The sequence below is a fragment of the Thermobia domestica genome, chromosome 17 (assembly GCF_964235325.1).
Source record: "Thermobia domestica chromosome 17, izTheDome1.hap1.1, whole genome shotgun sequence".
NCBI classification, from domain to species: Eukaryota; Metazoa; Arthropoda; class Insecta; order Zygentoma; family Lepismatidae; genus Thermobia; species Thermobia domestica.
In genome coordinates, this window is record NC_137470.1 from 128,886,809 (window position 1) to 128,914,186 (window position 27,378).

Below are 27,378 nucleotides of genomic sequence, written 5' to 3' on the forward strand. Positions count from 1 at the left end.
AAACGGGAGTACCCCGAGAAAACCCACGGACACGATGTCGTTCAGTACTAACTTACTTGGTCGGGGGTCAAACCGAGGAGCCCATGCATCACAGGTAGGCGCTCTACCACTGAGCTATCGTGCCACTCGCAAATCTTGTTGAACATTTAATAAGAGAAAAATATAATTATAATAATGAAAGATGTGAAAACTTTGATAGTATTCTAAATAGTAACCTATCTATTCCAGATGCAACAAAACGATTCGATTCGTCTTGACGTTGTAAAAGATTATTTAGGAGCATTTTAGAGGTCACTTGTGAGCGTAACCTTAGCGAAATTGAAATTACATTGACAAGTCTCTTGAAACCAGAAAAATGTTATATATAACCTTTCAATTATTTTCCATAATCCTCATTCTTTCAATCCAAAGATCAAGCATTCTGTTCCAGAAGTATTATCTAATGGAAATGGTTTAAATGACATATTGGTGAATGCTCACTAAATTGCGACCACTCATCCACACAAGAATTCTTTGGACTCTGGTTTTTGAAGCTTGTCAGTTAATAAAGTGAATTTTCTGCTAATGGTACGAGACTTATGACCATAGTTCTCCCCACGATTTCTTTAAATTAGTTTTGAAGCTTGCTAGCTGGCAACGTTATAATCATGGCACGTTATTTTATTCTGCAATTCACACTAAGCAAAAACATAAACAATTGTTGATCAACTTAGTTATACTTTATATTACATCTACTTTCGATGACAAGCATCGGTGGTAGATACTAGTTTCTGTGGCTCAAGACAACTTGACGTCTCACATGGCTGTTTGCCTTTTGTCCAAAACATTATTGACAATCGGTAATGTAACATTATTTTACAGAACGGCATAACAAAAGCAAAACAAAACAAAAAAAAAAAAAAAATACACAGAATTCATAACCAGAATCAGAATTGTAACTCTGTGAAATTAAGGTTATCGAAAATAAGCTTAAATCGGAAATGACACAGGCATATGTTGCCCTGTTCTGTTTCAATAACAATTCTCCAGGAAACCACGGAAAGCATTCACAATATTTTTCCTTGTAGACTGATTTTGACTTCGTCCTGGATCAATGCAGCTTGTTGTATTCGTTCTTTTGTTCTAGGTGACAATGGCCCTTGTACTGTGGAAGAAGTATGACCTTACTGTTTAGTATTCCGTGAAAGTTCTGATATTCTTAGTTTTTGTTAACCAAATAATCCTGAACTGGATTCACACGAATGTAAAGCATGAATGTTGTCTTGGACTGTCGCTTCCAACATGTTAACAGTCAATAATTGAGTTTTTAGTGACTGTTAGCAGTCATCAATTTGTGCAAATGGAAACAAGTCAGGACTTCAATGTCCCGAGGAGGATTTGAATAGGATGATGCTGTAGAATTCAGTCACGCAACACTCTTTTCTTCTTTTCATTCACGAACTGAACTAACAGTTAAATTATTATAATAAATTGTAATTCTGCCTGTAGTTTTTCGAGGAAAGATTTGACTGGAGACTGGAATTACAAATATACTCTTCTCCGTCAGTTGACGTGAAACTGGTGTCGTGCTTGCTGTTATTGTGCTCCAAAGTGAAAGATTCAAATTTTGATAACTAATTTCGAGATGAGACCGCGCAACTCACCAACAATATTTGTGAATGTCGTAGAATCTCTTGCGATATCCAAACATTTTATTGTGACTGAATGAGCTAATTTCGTAGGAGACATTGATTATGATATTCCAAGACACATCTCTGTCACCGAGATCAATGACAACTTTCGGCAACTTCATGCCTTAGAATAAGTGAATAGTCATACCATAGCAAGCAGTGATATACAGGGTGTTTAGAAACAACACCCACACCGTTTGGGAGATGATTCCTGACATTAAGATAAGACAAAATGTATAGATCAACCTTGGTGCACACATGTTTCCTTTCGGAGTTATAGGCTGTCGAAAACATGAATAAATGAACATATCCGAACGCAAGCATTTGTGCACCCAGGTAGGTCTATACTTCTTGTCCTATCTTGGTGGCAGGATGTGGTGGACAAACACCGTGTGCGTGGGTTTTCTCGGGGTTCTCCCGTTTCCTCCCACTTTCTTCATTCCACCATGTCATTCCTTACTCATCATCACCGTCTCCTTTAGCCTAACCGGCATAACCGTGGGACGTAAAACTCAAAGATTTCATTTCATTTTTGGTGGCAGGAATCACCTCCCAAACGTTGTGGGTGTTGTTTTGAAACACCCTCAATATGTGTAGTCGAGACAAAACGTTTTACTACCTCTGCTCCACGTTCTAGTTATTGGAGAGATTAATTTTGAATTATTATGGAGATGACGTCTGGTGTAGTTCAGGAAGTCATTTTCAAATTTACATCTTTTCTCCCTTTTAAAGAACAATATAGGTATGAACTATACTAAACCATGCATTGTTCAACTCAGTAAAAAGAAGGAAAATATTTTGATATTCGAAAACAAAACCCACAAAGAGCAATTTATTATTGGGGTAGAAAATTTTGAAAAATCTTCTCAGTCACTGACCATGGGATTTTTTTCTTATTGTATAAATACATATTTCGGCAATAACTCAGAATATGTCATGAAACATTTCATGAGATTATATAGTCATTGGGAGAGTTTCATTTGAGCTTATCCGAAAATGCGTATTACAATTTTGATCGTATTACATACAGAAATATTTAAGCAATAATTACAGCATGATATGATGTAATTCAAAAAATGGGAGTGAGAAAGTATATTGAGATGGAGCTTTTATTCTTTATTTCTTACGATTGAAACGTTACCAGAATGCAAACAATGATAGTATACACTTAATTTTATGTATATACTTGCGTATTTCGTACATTTAAGGTGAATATACAGTGAACTATAAAGTTATTAAGTAAGCCATATACCTGGCATACCTTCAATTACAAAGCTGTTTATTTGCTTCAATGATTAAAAATACAGATTCGTGTTTTCAAGAAAAGTTGATGATCAAGACATATACAAACTCTTCTCTGGTTTCAAGGAACTTGTTGACGCAAATTCAATTTCATTGTAGTTGTGTAATCAAATTAACTTCTAATATCTTCCAGTAAAGTCAATATTGAAGCCAAATCTTAACTTGTATTCCAATGCTATCGATTAACTTAAATTTCTCCAAATAGATAGGCAAAATATTTCATCAATCTTATCACCCAAGATCCATATTTTCCATATATGTCCATAAATTTGTTTTGTAAAAGTTGAGACAATGTTAAATCTGTTTCTTGTTCCTGAGTCCTGGTGGGTTCTCAATTTTATGAGGAATGATAGAAAAAATTGATATTCCTCAAAACGATTTTTTAAATAAATCTAAATGTTTTCTCTCATTCACGAAGCATAGTAAACTTGAGATTTTGGACAAAATAGTCATAATCATGAATGTGGTGGTCATATGTATACACAAAGTATATTTCGTGGCTATATAAGCAGAAGAAATTGGTGATAATAATGAAAGACCTTTAATTTCAACTATTTACCCTTCGCAGTGGAATTTCTGATATCTTCATTTTGCCCATATTTAAGTACTATAGAAAAAAATGTGCAAAATTTCAACTTTCTAGAGCAAGGAAACAGTATCTTTCCTAACGTTCTCTTAGATGTTCAATTTCACAAAATATTGTTTTTTCGTATGTTGGAGTCTAAGGAGAACGTTTAAATCCAATTTATTTATTTAATTATGCTATATTTAGATCTTGTGACTACCCAGGAAAGTTCAAAGTTCCATTTTCCTCCGTGTTTCGTAAAACTCTGTCCTATTCTCAGTGTGTGTTCTATGGAGAACAGTTGTATAAAATATCAAGTTCCTACTCTAAACAATTTTGGAGATCTAATAAACCTCGAGAATAAATTTAGGCCATTTCTTACGTATGTGTCGCATTTCATAAAGCCCCATTTCTCATGAAGAAGAATTGCTGAAAAAGATTTGCCTATGCCTATCAGTTTTGGAAATTTAATGAACAACAAAAGAAAAAAAGAAAATGAATCCTTTGTGTATCCCTTTCCCCGCTTTAGTGTCACGTTTTGCAAAATCCCTTCTTCTTCACATCTTACAGTTTAAAAAGAACATCTTTTTTGAAAATTTTAGTTTCGTATTTAGAACATTCTTAGACATCTGGTGATAAGTGAATATCTGGATTTACTCTTTTGTGTTGATATACCATAAAATTATTAACACTGATCCCTCTCTGATTTGCCTACTAGCTTATTTTGAGATATTTGTTTTAAATCTTCAGTTCTCCTTAAGACTATTAATTAGAATATAAATTAACTATCCGTCTATCTTTGGGCTAATCGCCCCCTTGCAACTTTGTTTCTATGCTTCTAATCGTAAATTCAGCTCTGTATTATGGTCACCTGAATTGATATATTACAAAATACCTACACATATATTAATTTCTGAAAGCATTCTTACATCAGCCTTGGAGAAAGTCCATAAATGTCACTTTCCTCTCCTCCTTAAAAATGTAAACAAGTTCATTTTGAGTACAATTTTAATGATCTAGAGACTATAACCAAGATCGAGACGTCCGAAATTACCGAGAAAACATATACTTTGACAATCGCAAGTAGAAGAAACATGTACAAAAGTACGATTAAAAGGACAATTTATTGTGTTTATGATGTCAGGCGAAAATAGTTGCCTCTAAATTATGTCAAACAATGATCAAAAACATTATATGTTCTAAATTTTCTTTTGACTTTTCTCTCAAATTTTATGGTGACACCGGCATCTGTGGAGAGGATTACTTCGGCCTAACATCAGAAAACATTTATTTAGATTCGGGCTTTAGCTCAAAATTTATTGATGAAAGAATATGTAAGGGGGAACGTTCTTTTGCTGTTATTGGGTGCACCAGATAGAAAGTTTCAAATGTGTATATATGAAAACCAAAATAAATAGAACCTTATATAATAGATTACAATAGAAACGTTGAAGTCACAAAAATACCGACACTTAACTTTCAAACCTTGAACAGTTCTTTAACAGGATGAAGGAAGGAGAGAAAGAAATATAAATAAATAGCTCTGTTTGTGCTTGGCAAGAATATCGAATATGATTATGTTCTATAACCACCAACGATAAAATATTTATCGCATATTTTATCGCATACACAGTATATACATCTTAGGTTCCACAAATATAACCGAAAATCACCACCTTGTTTAAATAGTGTAAAGTAACTTACCTCCACCCTTTGTACTAGTGGTCACTATATCACTTGGTTTTCCATTGCCTACGTTGTTATGTGCAGTGAGGTATATATGGTAGATGGAGCCACAATGAAGATTTTCTAAAAGATAACTTGAACTCTCTGCATCTAACTGCACTTCTTTCCAGTTACCATGGTCTCTCTTGTAGCTCAAAACATATCCTTTGCGAATTAGAAAAAAAGAAAAATCAATAGTTTAAACTTACTATTAAATATATATATTGTTGAGAGGTAGAAAGCATTGTATTCATATCTGTCACAAATGAAAAAATCTCATTCGGACTCAACATCCTTCCTGTTCTGGCTAGTACTCTATAGGACATATTTTATTGTTTACATACAGTTCAGATGCAGGTGTTTAGCCATTTCACATTTAAAACATTGGGCAAAGAACTCTAAAAAAAAAAAAGATATTGTGAAAGGGAATCAACCAGGGCCTATATATACTAAACTATAATAATATTCCTTTGGTAGGAATGGCAAACCTTGAATAATCTGTAGTAACGTTGTAATGATGGCCAATATTGAACTCTTGATTTTGAACGAGGGACGCTAACTTTTAACCTATCCCATTCACAAATAACTGAATTTCGTATTTTAGATATGTATACTTATTCATTGAAATTTTTTAACAGTATAGGAGCGTAAAACGCAAAGGTGGTTGTCTTCCTCTATAATAAAAAAAATCTCTCACACAAAATGAAAAGTATTCTTCGTATAGAGATCGAAAGTCACAAAGGACTAGCAGTATTGTGCTTAAATTTTTCCCCTTCTTTCGTAAACTATACCAAATACGGTACAATCTGCCTGTAGTACCTGCCCTTAATAATTTGAATTAAATATAAGGTCGTCTCCAAAACAGTATTTTCCTCTTTAAATGTTTTGTGCATGTACGAGACTTTTCCTTTGGGTAGATAAAGTCCCTAATAAAAATAATGAAGTCATGCATTTTAATTTGGAAGTTAGGTTAACTTACTAGTAACAACACGATTATTTCTTGTAGTTGTGAAGAGTGTATTTTTCCTGTAGAGATAAATTTATGAATTGTTACTCTTTAGTAATATTAATGTTCCACTGCTACATAGCTTTTTTTTTTTATGAAATTGGTCACTGAAATTAAGAAACTGGAAAATAAAGTATAACAAGCATAAGCTGTATTATTGGGTTAAACGAGTTCCAATTTTAAAGTGTTTTAGTCAAAATTAGTGGTCAAATTTTGGTCTTAAATATTTTGATAGTGTATCTGTTAATATGTCGTGGTTTTTCATGGTGTGAAATTGGATGTGTGGATAGATGTAATTGTGAGCTAGTGGTCTACTTTGCCACGCTTAGTTGCATGCATGGAGAGCATGCCCGCGACCCTTCGGTCTATTTAGTGGACGGGTTCCGCAAGAATGTAATGCACCACGGCCGTAGTTCAACAATATACGCTTTTGTTGCTCGTGCACGAAGTGCACCGTCAAGATTTGTCCCTTAACCTTGACACCTAAGTGTGTAACCCCATTCTCTGAGTGAGTGGGATACGCCCACTGCGCGGCCAGACCGAAGTCCTGAGTGCCTACCAGTAACCTACTGGTTGAGGCAGACTGCTAGCGAGTCAGTCCTACTATGTTCTGCAGGCATGGCGCCCGAGCGTTATAAGGCAAGCTCACCTCCCGCCCGTGTTCACCGTTACCCAGATTCCTGGGATTGGCTCCCACAAGCTACCGAATCCCATGGTATGACCACAGCCCGGCAGAGTCCAACCCAATTCCGGGGCCCCAGGCGATGCCCGAGGGGGCTTGTTCAATCCCGGCCCTGCCTACCTCTATCGTTCAACTGGCAACCGACTTGTCGTGTAGAGGTACCACGCACACGTCGAGATACTCCCGTATCTCATCCCGGACCCAATGGTACGTGTTGTTTCACCATTTGAGTTTGGTGCCGGCCCAAATCCCATAGAGTTTCCTCCCTTTGGCAGGATCAGGACCGTTATCCAGATTCCTGGGATTGGCCCCTCTCCCACCTCAGTTTGGTCCCACTGCAGGCAGGAATGCAACACTCCCCCCCGGTAGGGTCGTCCGAACAATACGGGACTTCCTCTAATTACGGTAGAGATACACCGTACATTACCAGAGCCAATGACTGATGTAGACCGTTTGCTCAGGGCAGACATTGTCATTTGGGAGCCGTGTTTCCCGAGGGAGCCGTGTCTCCCCTGGTAGGCCCGCCCAAACAATACGGGGCTACCTATATTTAACGTGTTTAGGTACCACGTACACGTTGTAGCAAAACTACCTGTCGGAATCCCAATGGTACGTGTAAGCCACCATTAGAAGGGACACCCACACCCTTCCTTCGGTAGGGTCGTCCAAACAATACGGGACTACCTCTTCTTACGAGAGAGGTGAACCGTACATTACCAGACCCAATGGCTGATGTAGACTGTCTACCTTTAAAGACAATGGCCATTTGGGAGCGGCGGCTCCCCTGGTAGGGTCGTGGCTCCTGCACCCAGCTCACACTACTGGGACGAAGGAGGGACCCACTTCCTCAGCGCTCCTGAGGTACGAGTATGCGTTAGGATACCAAGTATCCCATCCCGGACCCAAGAGAACGCATTATACTCTCTTTGAGGGCAGTACCTACATCATCCTCCCGGTAGGGCGTTGGATCCGCCCACTCAGGGTACACCAACTACCCACTCTTTTTAGCGTGTTGGGGTACCACGCAGCCTTATCTCCCGGACCCAAGGGCACAGCTTAGTTGCCCATTTCGGGGGATACCCGAGGACTCACCCCCGCCGGTAGGTACGGCAGCCGAAACTACCTACCCCACTGAGGACGTGATGGAGTCACACGTACTCTCCCAGATCCAATGGCACGAGTTAGTCGCCCATTTCAGAGGATGCTCCCCGAAAGCTCACCTCTGCCGGTAGGTTGTTGACACCGCGTGCCACTCGCTGCCATTTGGTAGTCAAAGTACCGGCAGCGCGCCGGGCACAGTGTCACCCTATCTCCCCCTGAAGGGTGCCGAGCCACCACAAGGCATGTGACCCGGGATATACACAGGGGGTGGATAGATGTTATATATCAACTTAATATATTATTGATGCGAACTGTCCGCTTTGACGTCTTTGGGGAATGTAACCTCAGTAACACAATATGCTCTAAGGCCATACGTCTAACGCCACAAACTCAGTACAAATCCGGCGAACAGGCTGGGTATCCCGACAGTCACGAGGCAGTAAATTTGTGAACAGAACAGTATGAAAATGCACCATGAAGGCCACAAAATTGGACATATTTTTTCTTTACGAATTCAGACTGGAACGTTTTGTATAACAATTTACAGAAAAACATTACGATGCACTTTGTGAACGAATGGCCAACGAACCTACTATTCGCTTTTGGTTTGTCAATTTTTGTTCCTCCGACATAGCATTGTGTACGTACACCATCTATATCATCTTCGGACGAGCTCTTTAGGAGCACCGTGGAAGCAAACCCTCAGATCGCGCCATGCAAATGAGTTAGGCATACATTATACCACTACTCTGTGAAGTCATTAAGGGGAAAAAGTTGGACTTGCCGGTACACAATGAGTTAACGACATCAAACAATAGTTGCCATCTGGTGGTGTGCAGTTCTCTGAGTGTAAGGAATAACCAGAGAGTTCTCTTTATAGAATTATCACTTCAGACGAAAAAAAGATCTCATATGACAATTCTAAACAGTCGAGACAATGATTTGATGACGATCAACGTCCAGGATGGTTTACTAAATCCTCCCTCCGACCACAGAAGGCGTTGTTGCTGATATAGTGATCTATGATGAGAGTGATATATCATGTCTTCTCAGGCGAGATGAAATCACCAGTGCGGATCATTACAGGACGGAGCTTCATGGAACGCACCCCAAACTTATCAACAAGCATTCGGAAATTGTCAACACTTACGGAGATCTCATGTTGATCTACAGCGTTGTTGATCTACAACGATCCAGATTCTCCATGAGTTTCAGTATGAATTTTTTCTCATCCACTGTATTCCCCCAATATTTCTTCCGCTGGCAATAACCTCTTCCAGCACCTTAACTACTTCTTTGAAGATAGGGCGTTGCAACAAGTGATTGAGGATTTCTATGCACCGCAGACTCCTGATATTTTCGCCACAAATTCCAGTTGTTCGATGAGCGATGGCGTAAGTGTGTGGTTGGTAATGGTTTCAATATTAATTAACAAGGTATTGCAATTTTCATTGCTTTTGGGCTTTGGAAATAATGAACTTGGGACCGGCATTTCATTCACACCAACGTAATACTTAGATGCTTTATGGGCTATTGTGCCAAGCAATTATTTAAATGATCCACAGGAAAAATAAAGTATATAGATTTACATCATGCATTTACTCTCAGATTTTTATGTTGAGGTGAACATTCTTAATAATAAAAGTGTTGTATTTTCAAACTATCATTTTCTAGACTGTAATTTTAGTGCATTACTTTAAAAAAAAGTAGTATAATACGTGTCTGTTTGTGATATTAAAACATCTTGCAACAAAGTTAATAAAATTAATTAATATAAATGATAGAACAATATTGTAATTGTGTAGATTTTTGTGATGAAATTTTTTTTCTTACAGATGATATTTCTTTTTCCTCAGGTATTAAAGTGCAATCAGAACTAAGAAAATATTAAAATTGTGAGTTTAACCTAACATTCCAAGTGTAAATAGCTTATAAAACTCTTGATAGTCGAGCAAATGGTATTATAAGAATAAATAAGAGCGTATCATATAAGGTTCTAATGTTTTAAGTGGGTTATTGTAATATATTTGAATGCGATTGTATAGAGCTCGTAGACAGTTAGAATGGCGTCACTGGACAAGTAACTTCGGTTGATGCAACCAAAGATTTTTTTTTAAAGTCTTGAGGATAGAGGAATAAATAACTATAATTACTGTCAATGTCAAGATTAAATTTATGCAAGTGAGTTTCTTCAAAAACAAAAATTATCTTATCGTTTTTTAAATTCACATTTTATTTAATTATGACAATAGTTTTGTTTTAAAATATTACAGTAAATTACTAAGGTACACTGATTCATTCAAGGTATTTTACTTTAAGTCACTATACTAAACATTATTATAGTAATAGTAATAATAATTTGGTCTTATTCAGAAAATTATTACATCACACATTGCTATACAGTACGCGCTCTGTTTAGAGTATAATCACTCGAAAGTTTCCATCCTTGGTAGGTTTAACTCCAAACTAATCTAGTATGTCATGAAGCCTGTTTCCAAGTGTTTTAACAAGTTTTAAATTTGTGAAGTACTAGTATTGGTATATATATATTACAGGATTAGATTGATTGATTGATTGATTTTGATTTTATCGTCCCGTTCAGCAGCGAGGCTATATGAGACGTGGACCTACTGATTAACGTGGAATCCGAACCACATGAGCTCCCGCCGGGAATCGAATGGATTAGATTGAGTTGAATAGGGGAATTAAATGGGGACGGCAGACAGGATTACAGGATAAGTATCCTTTGTGAAGCAGGTCCCTGGTGAACATATATATTCGTTGTGTGTAAAAAGAAACGCATAAACTCCTCTTTGAAAGATTTGATTCTAATTTTTCTTCCTTCACTTGATTAAAAAAATAAATTACAAATACAGTATATACAACACGCAATATATATTCCTCATTCGAATCTTACCAAACGTTGCATGGGTATCTTGATACTTCCTGCCAATCTGACTCTACTCTCTACCTTGACATCTTAAAAGCTTTACAGTCATTTAAAAAAAGTTTAAATACAAATACTATAATTCTAAAAGTTTCTGTCATATGATGCGATTAATCAATTCCGCATGCCTATTTCCTAGAAGACAACCGTGTATCTGAGAAACCGTCACTATACTAAAATTACCAATTGAAGAAAAATAGATGATTGCGTTTCCTTCTCCACTGAATTCAGATTAAATAAAAAAAAACTAAGATGAGATAAATAAATTACAATATTTCAGAAATTTCAAGAATTCAACATTAAAGATTAATTGAAGTTCGTGGATAATTTCGTGAAAGTTAATGATCAAGAAGGTTACAAAATTTTAATGAATGATCAAATAATTGCTCTCTTAAACAAAATTCAAACATAACATACAAGGTGGGAACAAAGTTGCTTTCCTAATATGCGAAGAAATAGGTGTTTTGGGGAAAGCAACTTTTTTTCCACTATGCATAAACTGCAATATTTATCTGCTTGGCTCCAGCTAATCGACCATTAATGGAATTTATATTCTGAAAAATCTGGAAAACAAATACTAATCAAATACATAAGCTAGCAACCAATTTTCTATTATGATAAGTTAGCATAACATATACTATTGCTAGTAAAGAACTATCGGCCGCATGTATACTTGTAAGGTGATCATTACAAAATGTAAAATTAATATTTAACTAATGAATTGTTTTCTTAAAATATACTATTCATTTGTCACCAATAAAAAATACTTTCAAAGAAATGAAACTAATAAAATAATTAATTGATTAAAACTTAAAAGTAAAAATTGCATTTCACATGAAAACACTATGTAGTCTGTGTTACATACACATTTCAATTCCAAGGCCAGTTATGTTGATATTAAAGAATTTCTTCTACTAGGCATTTACAAGAAATCTATTTCTAAATATTGATTAAAAGTTTTGAATTAGTTTTGAGAACAGTACATTCCTTGCTACCTTTTGACCATCTCAAAAAATAATCTTGTTAAAATTAGGCATTTTAAACATTGAAAAATTAATAATAAATCAGAATAAATGCAATCTACTAAGCTAATTTTCTTTAAAAATCTTAACGAATTAAAATTTAAGAAATATCAGGCAAGTTTGCTAAAAATCTAGAAATCAAGCACATACGGATGTGTTGCTTATAGATAACCAAATTCCGAAGAAAATGGTTAAATAAACATAGAGACTGTTTTTAAAAAGATATGTTCTTATTAAGTTTTTAGGAGCGTATGCAATTTTAACACACTTGAAGTGGTTTTCGCAAACAAAGTGAAGCCACATATAATTGCAAAATATTTCTTGTTTAGATATAAAGTATTCGTAGCGCTTTTGCATGAAGATCATATGAAAGACGTAATTAGTAATTTTATTATATGTGATATACTCCGATCGTGTCTATTGGAGTATATCATAAAAAGGATTAGTTTTCCTCTATCAACTTAACAATATGCTATATCTACAGGGATAAAATGAAATGTTACTATACCAACCTTGCAACTGGGAACCACCATCGTCTGGAACTTTCCATTCCAAGTGAATGGAACGAGTAGTTGTATATTTAACTTCTATAACAGGAGCTTCAGGTGCCATTAGAACAACAAGCATATATTCCACTTGATCGTGGCCGAAGAGGTTCTCTGCTAAACATGTATAATTTCCTTCGTGTGATTTTAAAACATCTGCAACCAAAGCGAAGAATAAATGTTACTTCTAGTTAACACAAGTGTAATAGAAGCAATTACAAACGATTTATTAAGTAACCATAAAACGTTCTTGTTGTTTTGGATGTCCCGTTAATCATGTGTTCTCATGGAGAAAACGAAGTGATGCACGTGCCTGCCAAGCGATCAGAAGTTGTTGTAATATAGGCACGTTACACATGCTGTAGATGTTATAGCTCGTTCAGTGTCGAAGAGAAATTGAGGTACCGAAACAGTTTGTTCGCGAAAGTTTGTTGTATGACTTTAAAATGGGCCTGTCAACTATTGCATCATGTCACTGTATATACCAAGCATTTGGGGAGAATGACGTGAACAAACGCATCGCCAGGCATTGGTTCCAGAAATCTTATACGGGAGATGTGAGCCTTTCGGATGAACGTGGCATTGAACGACTACATGTATTTAATGACGAGGCCCTGAAAGCGTTGGTAAACCTGCAGAAAGGTTTCATGTGTCCGCTGAAACAGTCAAACTGCACCTGCATGGATATTGAAGTCATATAAGTTAAGAAAATGGGTACCCCACACATTGTCGGCGGCCAACAAGGAGCAACGAATGACAGCCTGTTTGTCCTTGCTCACTGGGCACCTGAACGCACCCATCTTTCATAGCTAGCTCACTCGTGACAAGTGGGTCCTATAAGACAATCACGGACTTATGCGGGACACACTTACTGATTTCTGTGCATTCTTTGCACCACCAAATGTTATCACCAGGGTATTGTACAGCTGTAGGAATGTTGACAAAAGGTGTTGGATGCTGATGTAGATTACTTCGAAACCTAAAGATACGTATCATCCACTGTATTGCTCTTTGTTTATCCCTGCTTCAGAACGGTAAGAACATTTTTGGTACCCTGTAAAAAGATCCCTTTTGTTGCTGAGTAGTCAGTGTTTTACTCCTTTGATCATCAGAGCAAATACCCTGACTAGGATTCTCGAACAGGGTTGATTTCTATAATTTTTCCATATACTTTGTGTACCTATTACGTAATGTGCCAGGAAAAGATCCTTGCGATTAATCAAGTAAATGTGTTTATTTGAGATAAATTAAGTACAAGTATTTGAACTTATAGTAACGGATTCATTCGGAAATCTACCGCGTCCATCTTTAACTTTGGTCCATCAATGTGAACACATGTGTTGATTGTTTGGAGGCACACCAGCGGCAATTTTCAAGGGAAGTCACATCAGCAAAAAATAATAAAAAATAAAATAAAATAATAAAAAATAAGAAATACCGCTACAAGCTAAGGGAAGAACACTTACTTAATGTACTAATTTTAGTATACTAGAATATCCCCTCATATTTAGAAACAACACGCGCTTCAACTCAAGAACCACCAAGCAACTGACGGAAACCATCTCCAAAAAATACGAGAAGGACACAAAGAAATGCAAGAAAGACACGAAGAGAACCACTTTCAATTCCTTCATAAGCTCCACTTTCAAAACTGGCTATAAAAGATGACGTATAGAGGCAGAAAACATCAGTCAGCAACTGATTAATTCCTACCTTTCTCTTCAACCGAACGTTAAACTCAAAAATATAATTAACCAATTATTAAATTTTAATTTCTGCATAACTTTACAAACTAATATTTCGTACATTGAACCTACTCAACTAACTAACTTCATAGCCTATGGAACCCAGAGATTCAATGCCGCGTTCACAAAAGCTCTCCATTGACTTCTGACCTTAGCCAACTGGATCCAGTTTTTACTTTGTATTCCTTTTTCTACGAGATCTATCTTAATATTGTCCTCACATCTGCCCTAGATCTTCCTAATGGTAATCTTCAGATTGGATTCGCAGTTAAAACTTTAAAAATATCTACTTTTTTCCATTCTGTCTACATGACCTATCCACCTGAGCCGAATAGATTTCATGGCCCTGACAATGTTTGGTAAATGGTATAAATTATACAGTTCCTCGTTATGAAGTTTCCGCCATTCTCTATTCTCGTTCCTTTTGAGTCCGAATATTCGTCTCAGGATCTTGTTCTCTAATACTTTCAGTGTATGTTCTTCCCTCAAAGCAAGTGATAATGTTTCGCAACCATACAGGATAACAGGTATGATTATCGTTATATATATATTAAGATTTAAATTCCTCGTCAGAATTCGCGATGACAAAAGATTTTGAACTGGATAATAAAACGAATTCTCTGCTTTTTGTCGACACATTTAATTTCTTTGTGAATATGGTTTTATTCTGTTAATATTGTTCCTAGATATTTGAGGATATCAAGTTTATCGAAAGCATGATTTGATCTTTTAACGAATCCATAATTTGCAGTATTACCATCCCGACGAACTTTCATGTATTTAGTTTTCTCTGCATTTACTTCTAAACCCATGTCCCTGCAAACGTTTAATAAGACTTCTGCATTTCTTTCTATTGCTCTGGTGTACAGTCTTAAACGTCAACTTTAGGACCAAACTTCGAATAATTTTTGCAAGCTGAAACCAAAAGAAAAAAAGTTCACTAAGTCTTAATTCTGTACATAAACGGTTTCTTAGTCATTTCGTACAGACCTTAAACATTGGAATCTTCAACATAAATAGAATTATGAAGAAAGTAAATATTTCATTTTTTACCTCATGTTTTGACTATAGAATTTTGTATTCCAGTAGCCGTAATAGAAGTTCCAAGGTTAAACTTAATACCCTCTTGTAATAAAAACATCATGTAACAATAATCGGATGATGTCAAATTTTGCATTCTTGATATTACTTACTAAGAATTTTGAGGCTTCCTCCTTCTGCTGTTTGATAGTGGGCTCCCATTTGCAGGGCCTTTCCTGCTAGCATCCAGTGTGTCTTTGGTGTTGGATTTCCGACTGCTAGGCATGTCAAAGAAATATTCGAACGAACAGGAACTTTCAGGATTCGGGAGAATGAAGCTATGCGTGCTGGAGCTGAACAGACAAATAAATAATAATAGAAAAAAATATTGTCATAATGTTTTAATGTTACTTTTTTTTCTTAAAAGAACCCTTTAAAGCAGTTGAACCACTTAAAATCGAGTGGTATAAATCACATTTTCATAAACGATATAATTCATATTATATGCGTACATAAATTTGAGGATTGCACTTGTAGTCTCGACTTCGTCTGTCTTCCTATAAATGGAACAGTTATTTCGTTGAAAATATATAGTGTAAATCTATTTCTTGAAATAAATACTGACAAATTGTTGGCTTCAGTTACTCTTTGATTGATAATGCTTTGTTATAAAATGTTAAATGATACTTAGGAAGTGCAACAAATATTGAAATTACAAGTTGTCAGTGTTAGGAATATGTGTCATATTGTGAGAACTGGATAAGCCACTGTTTGGAGTATGTATACATTGTGAGAAATGGATAAGTCACTGTTAGGAGGATGTGTGACATTGTAAGAACTGGATAAGTAACTGTTGAGGGTATGTGAGACATTGTGTGAACTGGATAAGTCACTGTTAGGAGTATGTGTGACATTTTGAGAACTGGATAAGTAACTGTTAGGTGCATGTATGGAATTGTGAGAACTGGATAAGTCTCTGTTAGAAATATATGTGACATTGTAAGAACTGAATAAGCCACTGTTAGGAGTATGTGTGACATTGAGAGAACTAGATAAGCCATTGCTAGGAGTATGTGTAATATTGTGCGAACTGGATAAGTCACTGTTAGTAGTATGTGTGTCACCCTTAGTATAAAACGAACTAAAATTGATACAATCTGAAACTCAGTGTACTTTTTATACATATAAAGTAACTAACTGACTAAAGAAACAGCAAAAGGTATTACGTATCATAGCCCGAATTTTCATCTACAGAAAACTACCGTTCAAAATAGCCTCTATGGTTTTGAACACATCTGCGCCATCATCGAACTCTTGCATCAAAACTATTTTGAAAAAAAAATCAGGGGTTTGCTTCTTGGCAAATGATTTTAAACATGTTTTAACTTCATCAATGTCACTAAACCTGTTACTTTGTGATATCCCAAGTCAGCAACTAGCCTTTGGGCAGAGCCATACGAGACTTTCAAGCATCAGCAACATTCTGAACTGTAATGCGCCTGTCTTTTTGAATCAGTACACCAACACGTTCTCGTTTCTCGACCGGTCGCTTCTCGGTTTATCAGTAATTTATGTTTCTCCGTTTCTAAACTTCTTCATCCAACGCCTACACATTGATGGTGCATATTACAACCAGAAACATTTTTCAAGGGATTATTGATTTCTTCAGGTGGACTACCTACTTTTGCCAGAAATTCAATAGTGACTCTTTTAACTTCACATCCATTGTTCTAATCACTCAACATGAAAAAGGAAATACTACATTAGTAGAGTAAAGTTACCGCTATAACATCATGCGCATATAGTTTAGTAGCTATAATAAAAATGAAATTATAGCAAAGAAGGCATTACTTTTTGATCCCTTCTTGTATAATTAACCACACATCAGTGGCGGCTGGTAACAATTTATTTGGTAGTGACACAACTTCACGAATAATAATAATAGTACACTATGTACTTAAAGAAAATAATTTCACTTAAACTACTTATTATCCCTGATGTTTAAACTGAACACATTTTGTGACCCAGTTAAGATTCACAATAATCAAACTCCAAACGGTGAACTTTCTTGCTGGCGAAATCTATCTCCGTAAGAGGTCCCATCACGGCGAATTTAAAATATATCTAATTTTACAGTAATTATGTGATATCTTCAAATAGATAAACTATAATCGAAAAGTAGAGCAAGAGCTCGCTAGACAATATTATTTTACATGAGATACCATTTTCACGACTCACTTATCTGCTTTCGAGTTCCAGCCATTTAGAAAATCTGCATTTGTTTTGGCGTTTCTAAATGGCTACAGACGTAAAACTACTAGGTGACTTGTGATAACAGTACCTCATGCAAAATAATATTGTCTAGGGCGCTCTTGTTTCACATTATATTATATCTATTTGAAGATATCACATAATTACCGTAAAATTAGCGGCATTTTAATTTCACAGTGATTAAGTCTCTCAACGAAAGTATGTTCACAACAGGAGGTGGCTAACACTCTTAATTCCTTTTTACGGCATTTCTTTGAAATTTTTTTTTCAGGGTGAGAATTCTGCCGTTAAACAGGTAGCACAACTATAATGAACGAAGAGGTCCGTCATATTTCTTTTTATGCTGCTTGGAATATCAATTTATTAGTTCCAGTATCATCAAAATTATATCTTTCTGTAATGGACTAACTTCAACATATTCATAAATCCGTTTGTATAGCCCTTTTTGCAATTATCATACTGTAAAATTGCCTTGGTAAGGTAATAGTTTGAAGAATTAGCACACGGGATTCGATTTTCTCCCACAAATTTTAATTATAAAAATCTTGTTATTTACAAATATAGCACACACAGTAAAAATCATAGTGCGTTGATTGAATTATCATCGAGTTCTCTGGAAACGTTCGTGTTTTTTTTTCCAGAGGTCTGTTTTCAAGATCGTCTTGGGCTCGTCAACAATAGAACAACTGATTATGATGACTAACACTTTAACCGAAACATGAGATTTAGAAACGTTATGAGAAACACAAGGTCTTGGAGCCCTGTAAGTCAATTTTGCATTGTATTTACTTTGAAATGTATTTAAGGATTTTTTATATACATGATATATTGTATTTTCCATAAAGAGAAGCTTTGCTTTGTTGTAATTAAATATAAACTAATTATTTACTGACCAAAACTATATATATATATATATTCATTAAAATTCAACACGTGTTACAGTTTCGCAACTAACTCTTTGGCTTCATCAGTCACTATGTGATCTTTTTTTTTCGGTTTCTCCAATATAAACCATATCACAGTCTCTGCACTGAATTTTGTATATCACTCCTTTTTTTCTCCATCAATGTCCCTTGCTTTTCTTCTCTCTTCTTCCTTCTTTTCTCCCTTATTACTTCCAGTAGTCTCTTGTTTCCTTTTCTGTATGTTGATATGCCTCCCATCTTCTTCAATATTCTTTTAATAATTTCTGTTTCTTCTCCCAAACTTTCCATCCCCCACCACATTTTCTTTCTCCTATCCCTCCTTCACTTCGTTCTCCATCTTGTCTTCTTTCTTCTATTTCTCCATTTTCTCCCATCTTCTGTACTTTAACTTCTTTCTATCATATCCATTATTCTCTAGCTGCTTATGGAATGTGTGTATACTTTGTTCTGCTTTGTCTTTTTCACTGCTTATTTGCATAATTCTTTTCTCCATATTATTGATAAAATTAATTTTGGTCGAGTGATCCACATCACTTTTGGCGTGGCAATAGTTTCCCAACAAGCAACTTTTTTGGTAGCATTCTGTGTAGATCACTCCTTGCTTTCTCCTTGTTCTCATATCCAGGAACACTATAGCCTCTTCCTTTTTCACCTCAAGCTCTAGTTGTATGCCTTTCTTTGTATCCTAAATTTCTTTTACAAACTTTTCCCAATTGCCTTACAGTTCCTTTCCAAATCCCTATGCAATCATCAACATATCTACCAAAAAACACTAATTTGTCACTTCCTTTTATCGATACTTTCTTCTCCCAGTCGTTCATAACAATTTCTGCCAGCAGCGGACTCAACTTATAGTGTCTGATGAAGCGAAAGAGTTAGTTGGCGAAACTGTAACACGTGTTGAATTTTAATGATATATATATACATACATAAAATATATATACATAGTTTTGCTCAGCAAATAATTAGTTTATATTTAATGATATATGAAAATATAAATTAATGGAGCCAAATAAACTTAAAATTTCAGGAGCAACCTAAGGTGCCACCATTGTGTTTTAAAATTTATGACTGGGTCTCAAAGATCCATGTTTCGGTTAAAATGTTACGATGAAGCTGATTGAAGTTTACGCTCGAACTTTCCATTTTGTCACTAGTAAGATGACAGTACTCACTATAATTAATGAGAACATCCTGAAATTGCGACCAATTTTTAAATCTTAATTCTTATTTAACCATAATATAGTACAATGATAAGACGCATATTAATCGATAGACCACATCGACCTGAACAAAATGACTTGCTTAAGAAAAAAAATATCATGTGAACAAAATTGTACGAGGGAATGTGAATTTTCATGCATATTTTTTTTTCAGAAAATCGAGGAAAACGAATTTTCATGGCACTAAAAGGGCAGTTGACAATAAGAATTGATAATGTTTACTGTACTGCAACAGATAATTTATTTATTCATGTAAAAATATTATCTCTAGTGTTATAAGTCTTCTTCTAGCGGTAACGCACATGCTTCTAACACTTACGCCTAACAAAATTTACCTCTAGAATTTGGTGACTGGGTGATCCTCTCCGTAGGTTCTCCTTCGCCAACGTTTGTTGAAGCAGAAACCCAAAATTCATACTCCTGCAACTCCACTAGACTTCTTACTTCAAATATTAGATCTATATTCCCATTTCGTACGTCAAATGATGTATGCTGCAATTTAAAGTGTATTATTATCATTACAAGTATATGAAATTCGGTTTGTCAATTTATTTGTAAACTAAACAATGTGGTACATATTCAGCTGGCTATGAATGCGTGCGGTATTAAATTCAGTGTTATTATCTCTGACTCCCTAGGCGGAGATCAGCTTTATTTTATTTGAGGTAGCTCTCCGCTTACCATATAATGTTGGGTGAAGACTGAGGAGTCTATACCACCACTGGAAATAGAACATGCGACCACGCGGGGAAATGTTTCGCGTCCAAATCACTTGGATGAGAACAAACATCATGTTAAATTAATACTAACTAACTCTATGGCCTCAGGAACCCAGAGATTCAATATTGCATTGTCGAAAGCATTAAATTGGCTTCTGTCTTTGGAGAACTGGTTTCAGTTTCTAATTTGTATTCCTAATTCTTTGAGATTCATTTTAATCTTTTACTCCTACGTGGCCCCAGATCGTCCTATTGATCTTTGTCAGATTGGGTTTACAGTTGAATTTTGGTGGTGTTCCTACTTTTTCAATTTTGTTTACATGATATATCGACATGAGGCTTCTAGACTTAATGACTCTAACAATGTTAGGTAAACAGTATAAACTACACAGTTCCTCTTTATGAAGTTTCCGCAATTTCCCATTCCCGCACTCTTGGTTTCGAATATTTGCCTTAGGGTTGCATCTTCTAATACTTTAGTATACATTCTTCCCTCAGTGTAAGCAACCACGTTTCGCAATCATATAGCACAATAGGCATAATCATCGTTTCTAATCTTTCAAATTCGTTGATAGAATTTGCGAAGAAAGACTGAATAGCAACATAAATCCTTGCTTACAGTCGACATTTAATTTCTTCATGGGTATGGTTTATTTGTTAATTTTGATTCTAGGTATTTAAAAGCATCCACTTTGTCGGAAGTATTACTTGTTATTTGAAAGTATCCATAATTGGCAGTATTATAGTCATGCTCCATGTTATTTACATTGTTGAATGATTTCATGGTTACAGCTTACCACATTTCACTATATTTTAATAACACATTCATTTCGACTAAAATACTGTTTGATCTTCAGAACATCACGTATTACACTGATACTAATTCTGAACAAGATACGCAGATTTAAGATAAGTGAATAAATAAACTAATAAATAAATAAATAAAATGAAAGTATACACTATAACTTTTAAATCTGATAGTAGTGTCTTCATCAGACAAGAGAACAATTATCTTTCTGGTTCAGAAATTTTCTGTATGTGGTAATGATACTGTTATAGAATCGATATGTTGGACTGTATATTATTTATTTTTGTTAATTGTGTTTACGTCATAGTATTATATATATATATATATATATATATATATATATATATATATAAACACAGCGAAACATCACGGTAAATTATTACTTAATTACTTAGTAAATAAATAGATCTATAACTTAAGAAACATTAACTTAAATAAATGTTTCAACATTGTTTACCTTTCCACGTCTTCCTTTTTCCCTGACCTTCACGGTGTATTTAGTGATTTGACCATTTGGATTCTCTGGTGGTAGCCATGAAACTAAAATTGAATCAGATGACAAGGCAACGGCTTTAAGTTTCTCTGGTGGACCTGGAACTACATAAATAAAATAAAATCATTCGCGATATGTTTTCAAATCACTTATTAAAGCGAATTGATTTTTTAAAATTTATTTATTTATCACTATCAGATAAGTGAATCAATCACAAATGCCACTTTTTAGCTGAGACTGGTTTTGCCATTGAAGCACATATTTAACTTCGTTCTAGATATTATGAATCTTATCTATGTTGTGAAACACAAATACAGTCATCAGCAATTTTGCTGCTGATACAGCGCAAATTTATCTGAGTGTGGTTAAGTTCAAAATTTGCACCGTTGGTCCTCGTACGGACTTTGTCCTGAAAATGGACGTTAAAGTACAAGAAACATACCTTCCTTTCTTAATTACTTATACGTACTTATTAATTACTATAAGTGTGATATCATATGCTTTAGTGTGAAACTAAACTGTGTTCTTCGACAACATGTTTGCAGGTAGTGGATGTAATCAGAAGGGTAATGAATATCAGAAATATTTTAGCTTTACAGTTTCAAAGAAGATATTCCTTGACTAAAGTTAACATCAAAATATAACATTATTGATCACTGCCATAACTTATATGTCTTTGTTCATGTTTTTATAACACAAGCACAATATAATTCTAGAATGCAATGTGCAACCTCTCATTTTTCCTTTAAAAAGCAAGAGGAATGAAAAGCTTAATTTTCTTACCTCAAAGGAACTAACACTATTGCCTGTGGAATCAGAAGTAACATCTCTTAAAATATTTCTTTCAAAATCCATGCGTTTATTACCACATAATGTAATTTTAGTAAAATTAACACTCAAATATGATGAGATAAGTGTGAGAGCGGGTCACAGTGAATGCGGTATATCTGCTTAATGAGGCGATGGGTTGGTTGCACTATAGGCCAGTGAAGAGAGATTAGTACGTAGAAATGTATACTAAAATACTTCTTTCTATAGACAATAAATGTTATCATATTTCTAATATTTTAATTGATAATTAGAATATGTTCATCGAGATACTAGACTCTTAAAGGTATGTGCTCTAAAGAACAATAATTATCTCAATTTCTGCAACTGGTAGAGATGATTTACTATAGCTGACCAAATCGAATATTCTTCTGATTTCTGTTAACTGAAAAATCTGACATATTGAATTCCTAGATGTGTATGTCCAAACTTTATGAATAAAACAAGAAATGTCAAAGCTAATGGTTCTAAGGAGGAATATTATGAATGATCTCTCTATAGTGATCTGCACAAGATTTGAATGGGAAGATTCTTGGAGTATTTTAGTTAATAGTAAATTCACAGGAATATTAAACTCACTGAAAGACGACCTCAAGGCGGATTGAACTTACCAGCGGCAAACTTCCTTTAAGAATAATTTTTTACACACACACACACACACACACACATATATATATATATATATATATATATATATATATATATATATATATGACTATTTTCTTAAATAAACAAGCAAATAGTGAATGAAGATGCAAAAGGAATGGAATTTTAAAAATCTTAAATTAAATTTCAAATTTCGTTCCGATATTTGACATTAGGTTACACTAGTGAAACTTGTCTTAGTTGTATTTTATAAAAGCAATTGAGATTTTTAACTTTGAGTTCGATTCCCGGTGGGGCCACTCGGTGGAAAAAGTGTAAAACGCTTTTTCAGGCCAGCCACCCTGAGTAAGGTTTTTCCTGGGATTTCCTCATTCACACCAGGCAAATGCCGAGGTGGTACCTAACTTATAGGTCCCAGGCCGCTTCCTTCCTTCCCAAATTTTTTCTTCCTTCCCTTTCCCCGGATTGTGTGCTCGCCGAGGGACGTGATCCCCCAATAACGTGAAGGGCTAAATGGCCTTAGATGCCGAAAGCCCAGAAATCTAACATCCTATCCTATCCTATCAGATTTTTAACTTTATTTTGTACGCTTTCCCAATAGATTTCTCACATGGAAACAAAATTGGGGAAGATGTCCATATAATTATAAAGTCATTTCTTCCTGTTACTCTTCAACACATACTTCGTTGCGTACAACTTACAGAAACAAGAAATCTCCTCCTTTTTAACTTTAAAAGGAATGTCGAGAACTTGTTTCCTATGACAATAAAATATTTTTTTGCTTATATGTTTCAAGTTCTTATATATACTATGATCTCAATAGAGTTCACCGTTGTAAAAATATTTGATTTGGATGATCGCCGAAAGTGGACAAATATTACAACCGCTGTTGAGGATCCTCGTATGTTAAACAGAAGTCAATGAAGGATGATCGGAAATTGAAAAAATTGTTATAGAAAATATATATATATATATATATATATATATATATATATATATATATATATATATAAAAGAGAACGCACAAATCCTTTGTGAACTCATCACGCTAATACGGCTGAACCAATTTCTTTCATTTTTGGGGGGTTATTAGGATTTGGACCCTAGATGGTTTTTATCATATCACTTTAATTTTTAATTACCAGTGTCTTGAGATAATTGACCATTCAAGTGTCCATACGTACAAATCCTTTGTTATTAGTTCATCATAGGTAAAAATAAACGTATTTATATGCAACCCGCATGACCATGTGACTCGGCGGGTTAACATAAATGACAGGCGCTATAATTTTAACATTTACTGCAATTTGAAAGCGAAAAAGTAAAAATTATCTAAGTAACAAAGTTTATTGCGTTCCGGGGTGACCGCAGCGAAGCGGGGTGAACGCTGCTAGTATATATATATATATATTCTATGACTGAGCAAGCATAATTGATTTTCTCCAGTACTGCATATTCATAGAACAGCAAAATAAAAGAGTTTACTTGAATTTACCTTATTCTCAGTTGTAAATATGTTTTGTAAGAGAATATTGAACAGTCACCTCACTTTCAGAAGATACAGATAGTACTTCTGCATAATGAGGCGATGAGTTGGTTGCACTATAGGTCTGCAAAGAGAGACCTTAGAAACGTAGACTTAATGGGAAAATGATGAAAATAATATAAAATTTTGTGTCTGCCACAATTCTCAAAACAATTTTTTCAATTTCCGATCATCCTTCATTGACTTCTGTTTAACATACGAGGATCCTCAACAGCGGTTGTAATATTTGTCCACTTTCGGCGATCATCCAAATCAAATATTTTTACAACGGTGAACTCTATTGAGATCATAGTACAAAAAGATCATTTAACGTTTCCACTTCTCCCAGTTTGGGAAAAATAAACCAGAGCTGATGATGACCAGTGACAACGCCAGGTTTAATTTCTTAGGGGGACAAAGGAGGAGCAGATAAATTTTGGGGACGCAGCTATTTTTTCATACGAAAAATGATAGTTTATTATGTTTGATTTACATTACAGTATAACGTGTATTTTGTTGTTGTTCCCATGTTGTATACTTATAAATTAAACTTATTTCAAGTAAAATTCGTATCTAACAAATAAGGTAACGTCTGCACATGAAATATTTTTCAGTGCAACTTATGATAGCTTAAACAAATTGAATGAATTTTGCGTACGCTACAAGGAACATATTTCTCTTTATCATACGTAGTAATATATATACATAAAGCTAGGGGCTGCTGAAAAACTAGTAGTCCAACCGAGAAGGGGCGTAGGTAGAATGATGAAATTGTACAGTTTTGAAGAACATATCTGTGTATATACAAATGCAAATTTTCATATTAACAATGAAATTCTTATTGCTTTTTTCAGGCCTCTGAAGTGATTATGTATATCCAACCAGCGAATTTTAAGAACATCAAGATCACAGCTGTCATAAAGAAGTAAATTCCTGAGTAAATCAGTGAAACACTATGGGACTCTCCTCCGTTATACACAATGGTGAAGAAGTGAACGGCACGGAATTTAAAAGTGGTCATTTCTCAACAGATGATGCTTTACATTCAGCATGAGCAAAAGCAGTGAAAGTCCCCGTAATCATGAATGCAATTGGTGACATTATCCTTGAAAGTTGCAGAATTTCAGCACAATCTTTTGATTGTGGCATTTTTGTGGAACGTGTCGGTAGCATAATTCATAGTGACTTGGTCATGCGCAAGTTCTCGGCGTAATGAGTTTCCAAAATCTGTCGGAGATTAAACAGTGAAAGAGTGACGGTATCAAAGGAAGTCTCCTCCCATTTTGACCATAATGCCGACTTCTGTCAACTTCTTTCACGAATAGTAACCATTAACGAAATATGGTTGTTCTGGGGTAAAAGTAGAACTCAAAGATAGGGAGCGCATCAACCTTGTCTATCATTGCCCATCAACGTCACGCCATCAACCTTGTCTATCATTGCCCATTGTAATTCTTTTAGAAAGTGGAGGGACGCCACAGATATTTTCTGGAAGTGAGGGGATGATGTCGCCCCGCGTTCCTCTCACTTTTCCCCTGGTTGTACTGCTACGATTCTGAAACAAAACATCAGTCAATGGAGTGGTAGCACTCATTTTTCCCTCGCCCCAATAAGTTCAAGAGACAGAATTAGGCTGACAATTAAAGGTTCTCTCCCAAGAATCGGTGATCCGGAAACTGTGCATATATTTAGATAGAGGAGGGCCATGAAGGAATACTGATGAAATATGCCGGGCCGACAGCAAAGGATAAATCCAATATGGCCGCCCAAAGGTCATGCCAATCGAATTTTGCAAGCAAACTCTCATCCACTTCCCATGGGCAGATTCACTTAATGTTTTTCAGATTGATATATGTATGAACACTACACATCTATTAGTTTGAAATTTCAAGGACGTTGACGTATTGAACCCAATATGACCGATCAAAATGTCAATGTGTCAACGACTCGTGTCTGGAAAACGAATTGTACTATGGAAGTACAGTATCACTAGACGTATACGGAAAGCAATAAACGGTTCAAAATATCGCCATCTGAAAACCATTATGCCCGAACAAAATCCTGAACCAAGCAGCTTATACTATAGAAACGAAATTTGATGTAAAGGTCCATTACCACTAGTAGGCGAGGAAAATAATACAAATGGTTCATAATTTCTACATCGTGTATCCAATATAGCCGCGAAATACGCATATAAAATATATACTGTAAACTTTTCAGGTGGTTTCTTATAAAAATCACCTACAATTCTCTGGAACAGATTTTGCAGGTGAAATGCCAGTAAGTTAAAAATGTTGCCAGTGATTGTGTTATCTGTTTGAAGTGTTACACGCAAACATATACTGTTCATTTGGGAAACGAAAAATATATTTTTCATTTGCGCCGGGTTTGAACATACGACCCTTGGATCCTAAACCACGATGTTACCTGTGTTGCTACGGTACCAGCGTTGGCAAGGGTGATTTTTGTTATATATGATATGGTTTGGAAACTTTAAGACGCGTATTCTAGGACGTTTGTGGCTAGTGGGTTCTAGACACCTTCCCAAATGAACAGTATATGTTTGCGTGTAACACTTAAAACAGATAACACAGGCACTGGGATTTTTTAACCTGCAAAACCTGTTCCAGTGAATTGTAGACGATTTTC

The 27,378-nt window shown here is 35.4% G+C and overlaps 1 protein-coding gene across 3 annotated transcripts in view; it reads right to left on the reverse strand.

Moving 5' to 3' along the window:
* The window catches only part of LOC145674331 (cell adhesion molecule Dscam1-like), a 1,494,831-nt gene that overhangs the window by 58,158 nt on the left and 1,409,295 nt on the right, over positions 1-27,378 (reverse strand). For all 3 annotated transcript variants that reach the window (XM_081744257.1, XM_081744259.1, XM_081744258.1), the window contains exons 24-28: positions 21,735-21,874; positions 20,086-20,242; positions 15,504-15,683; positions 12,533-12,721; positions 5,242-5,427 (exon numbers count right to left, since the gene is read on the reverse strand). In XM_081744257.1, the coding sequence (XP_081600383.1) occupies positions 5,242-5,427; positions 12,533-12,721; positions 15,504-15,683; positions 20,086-20,242; positions 21,735-21,874 (852 nt within the window). The remainder of the gene's footprint in view (positions 1-5,241; positions 5,428-12,532; positions 12,722-15,503; positions 15,684-20,085; positions 20,243-21,734; positions 21,875-27,378) is intronic.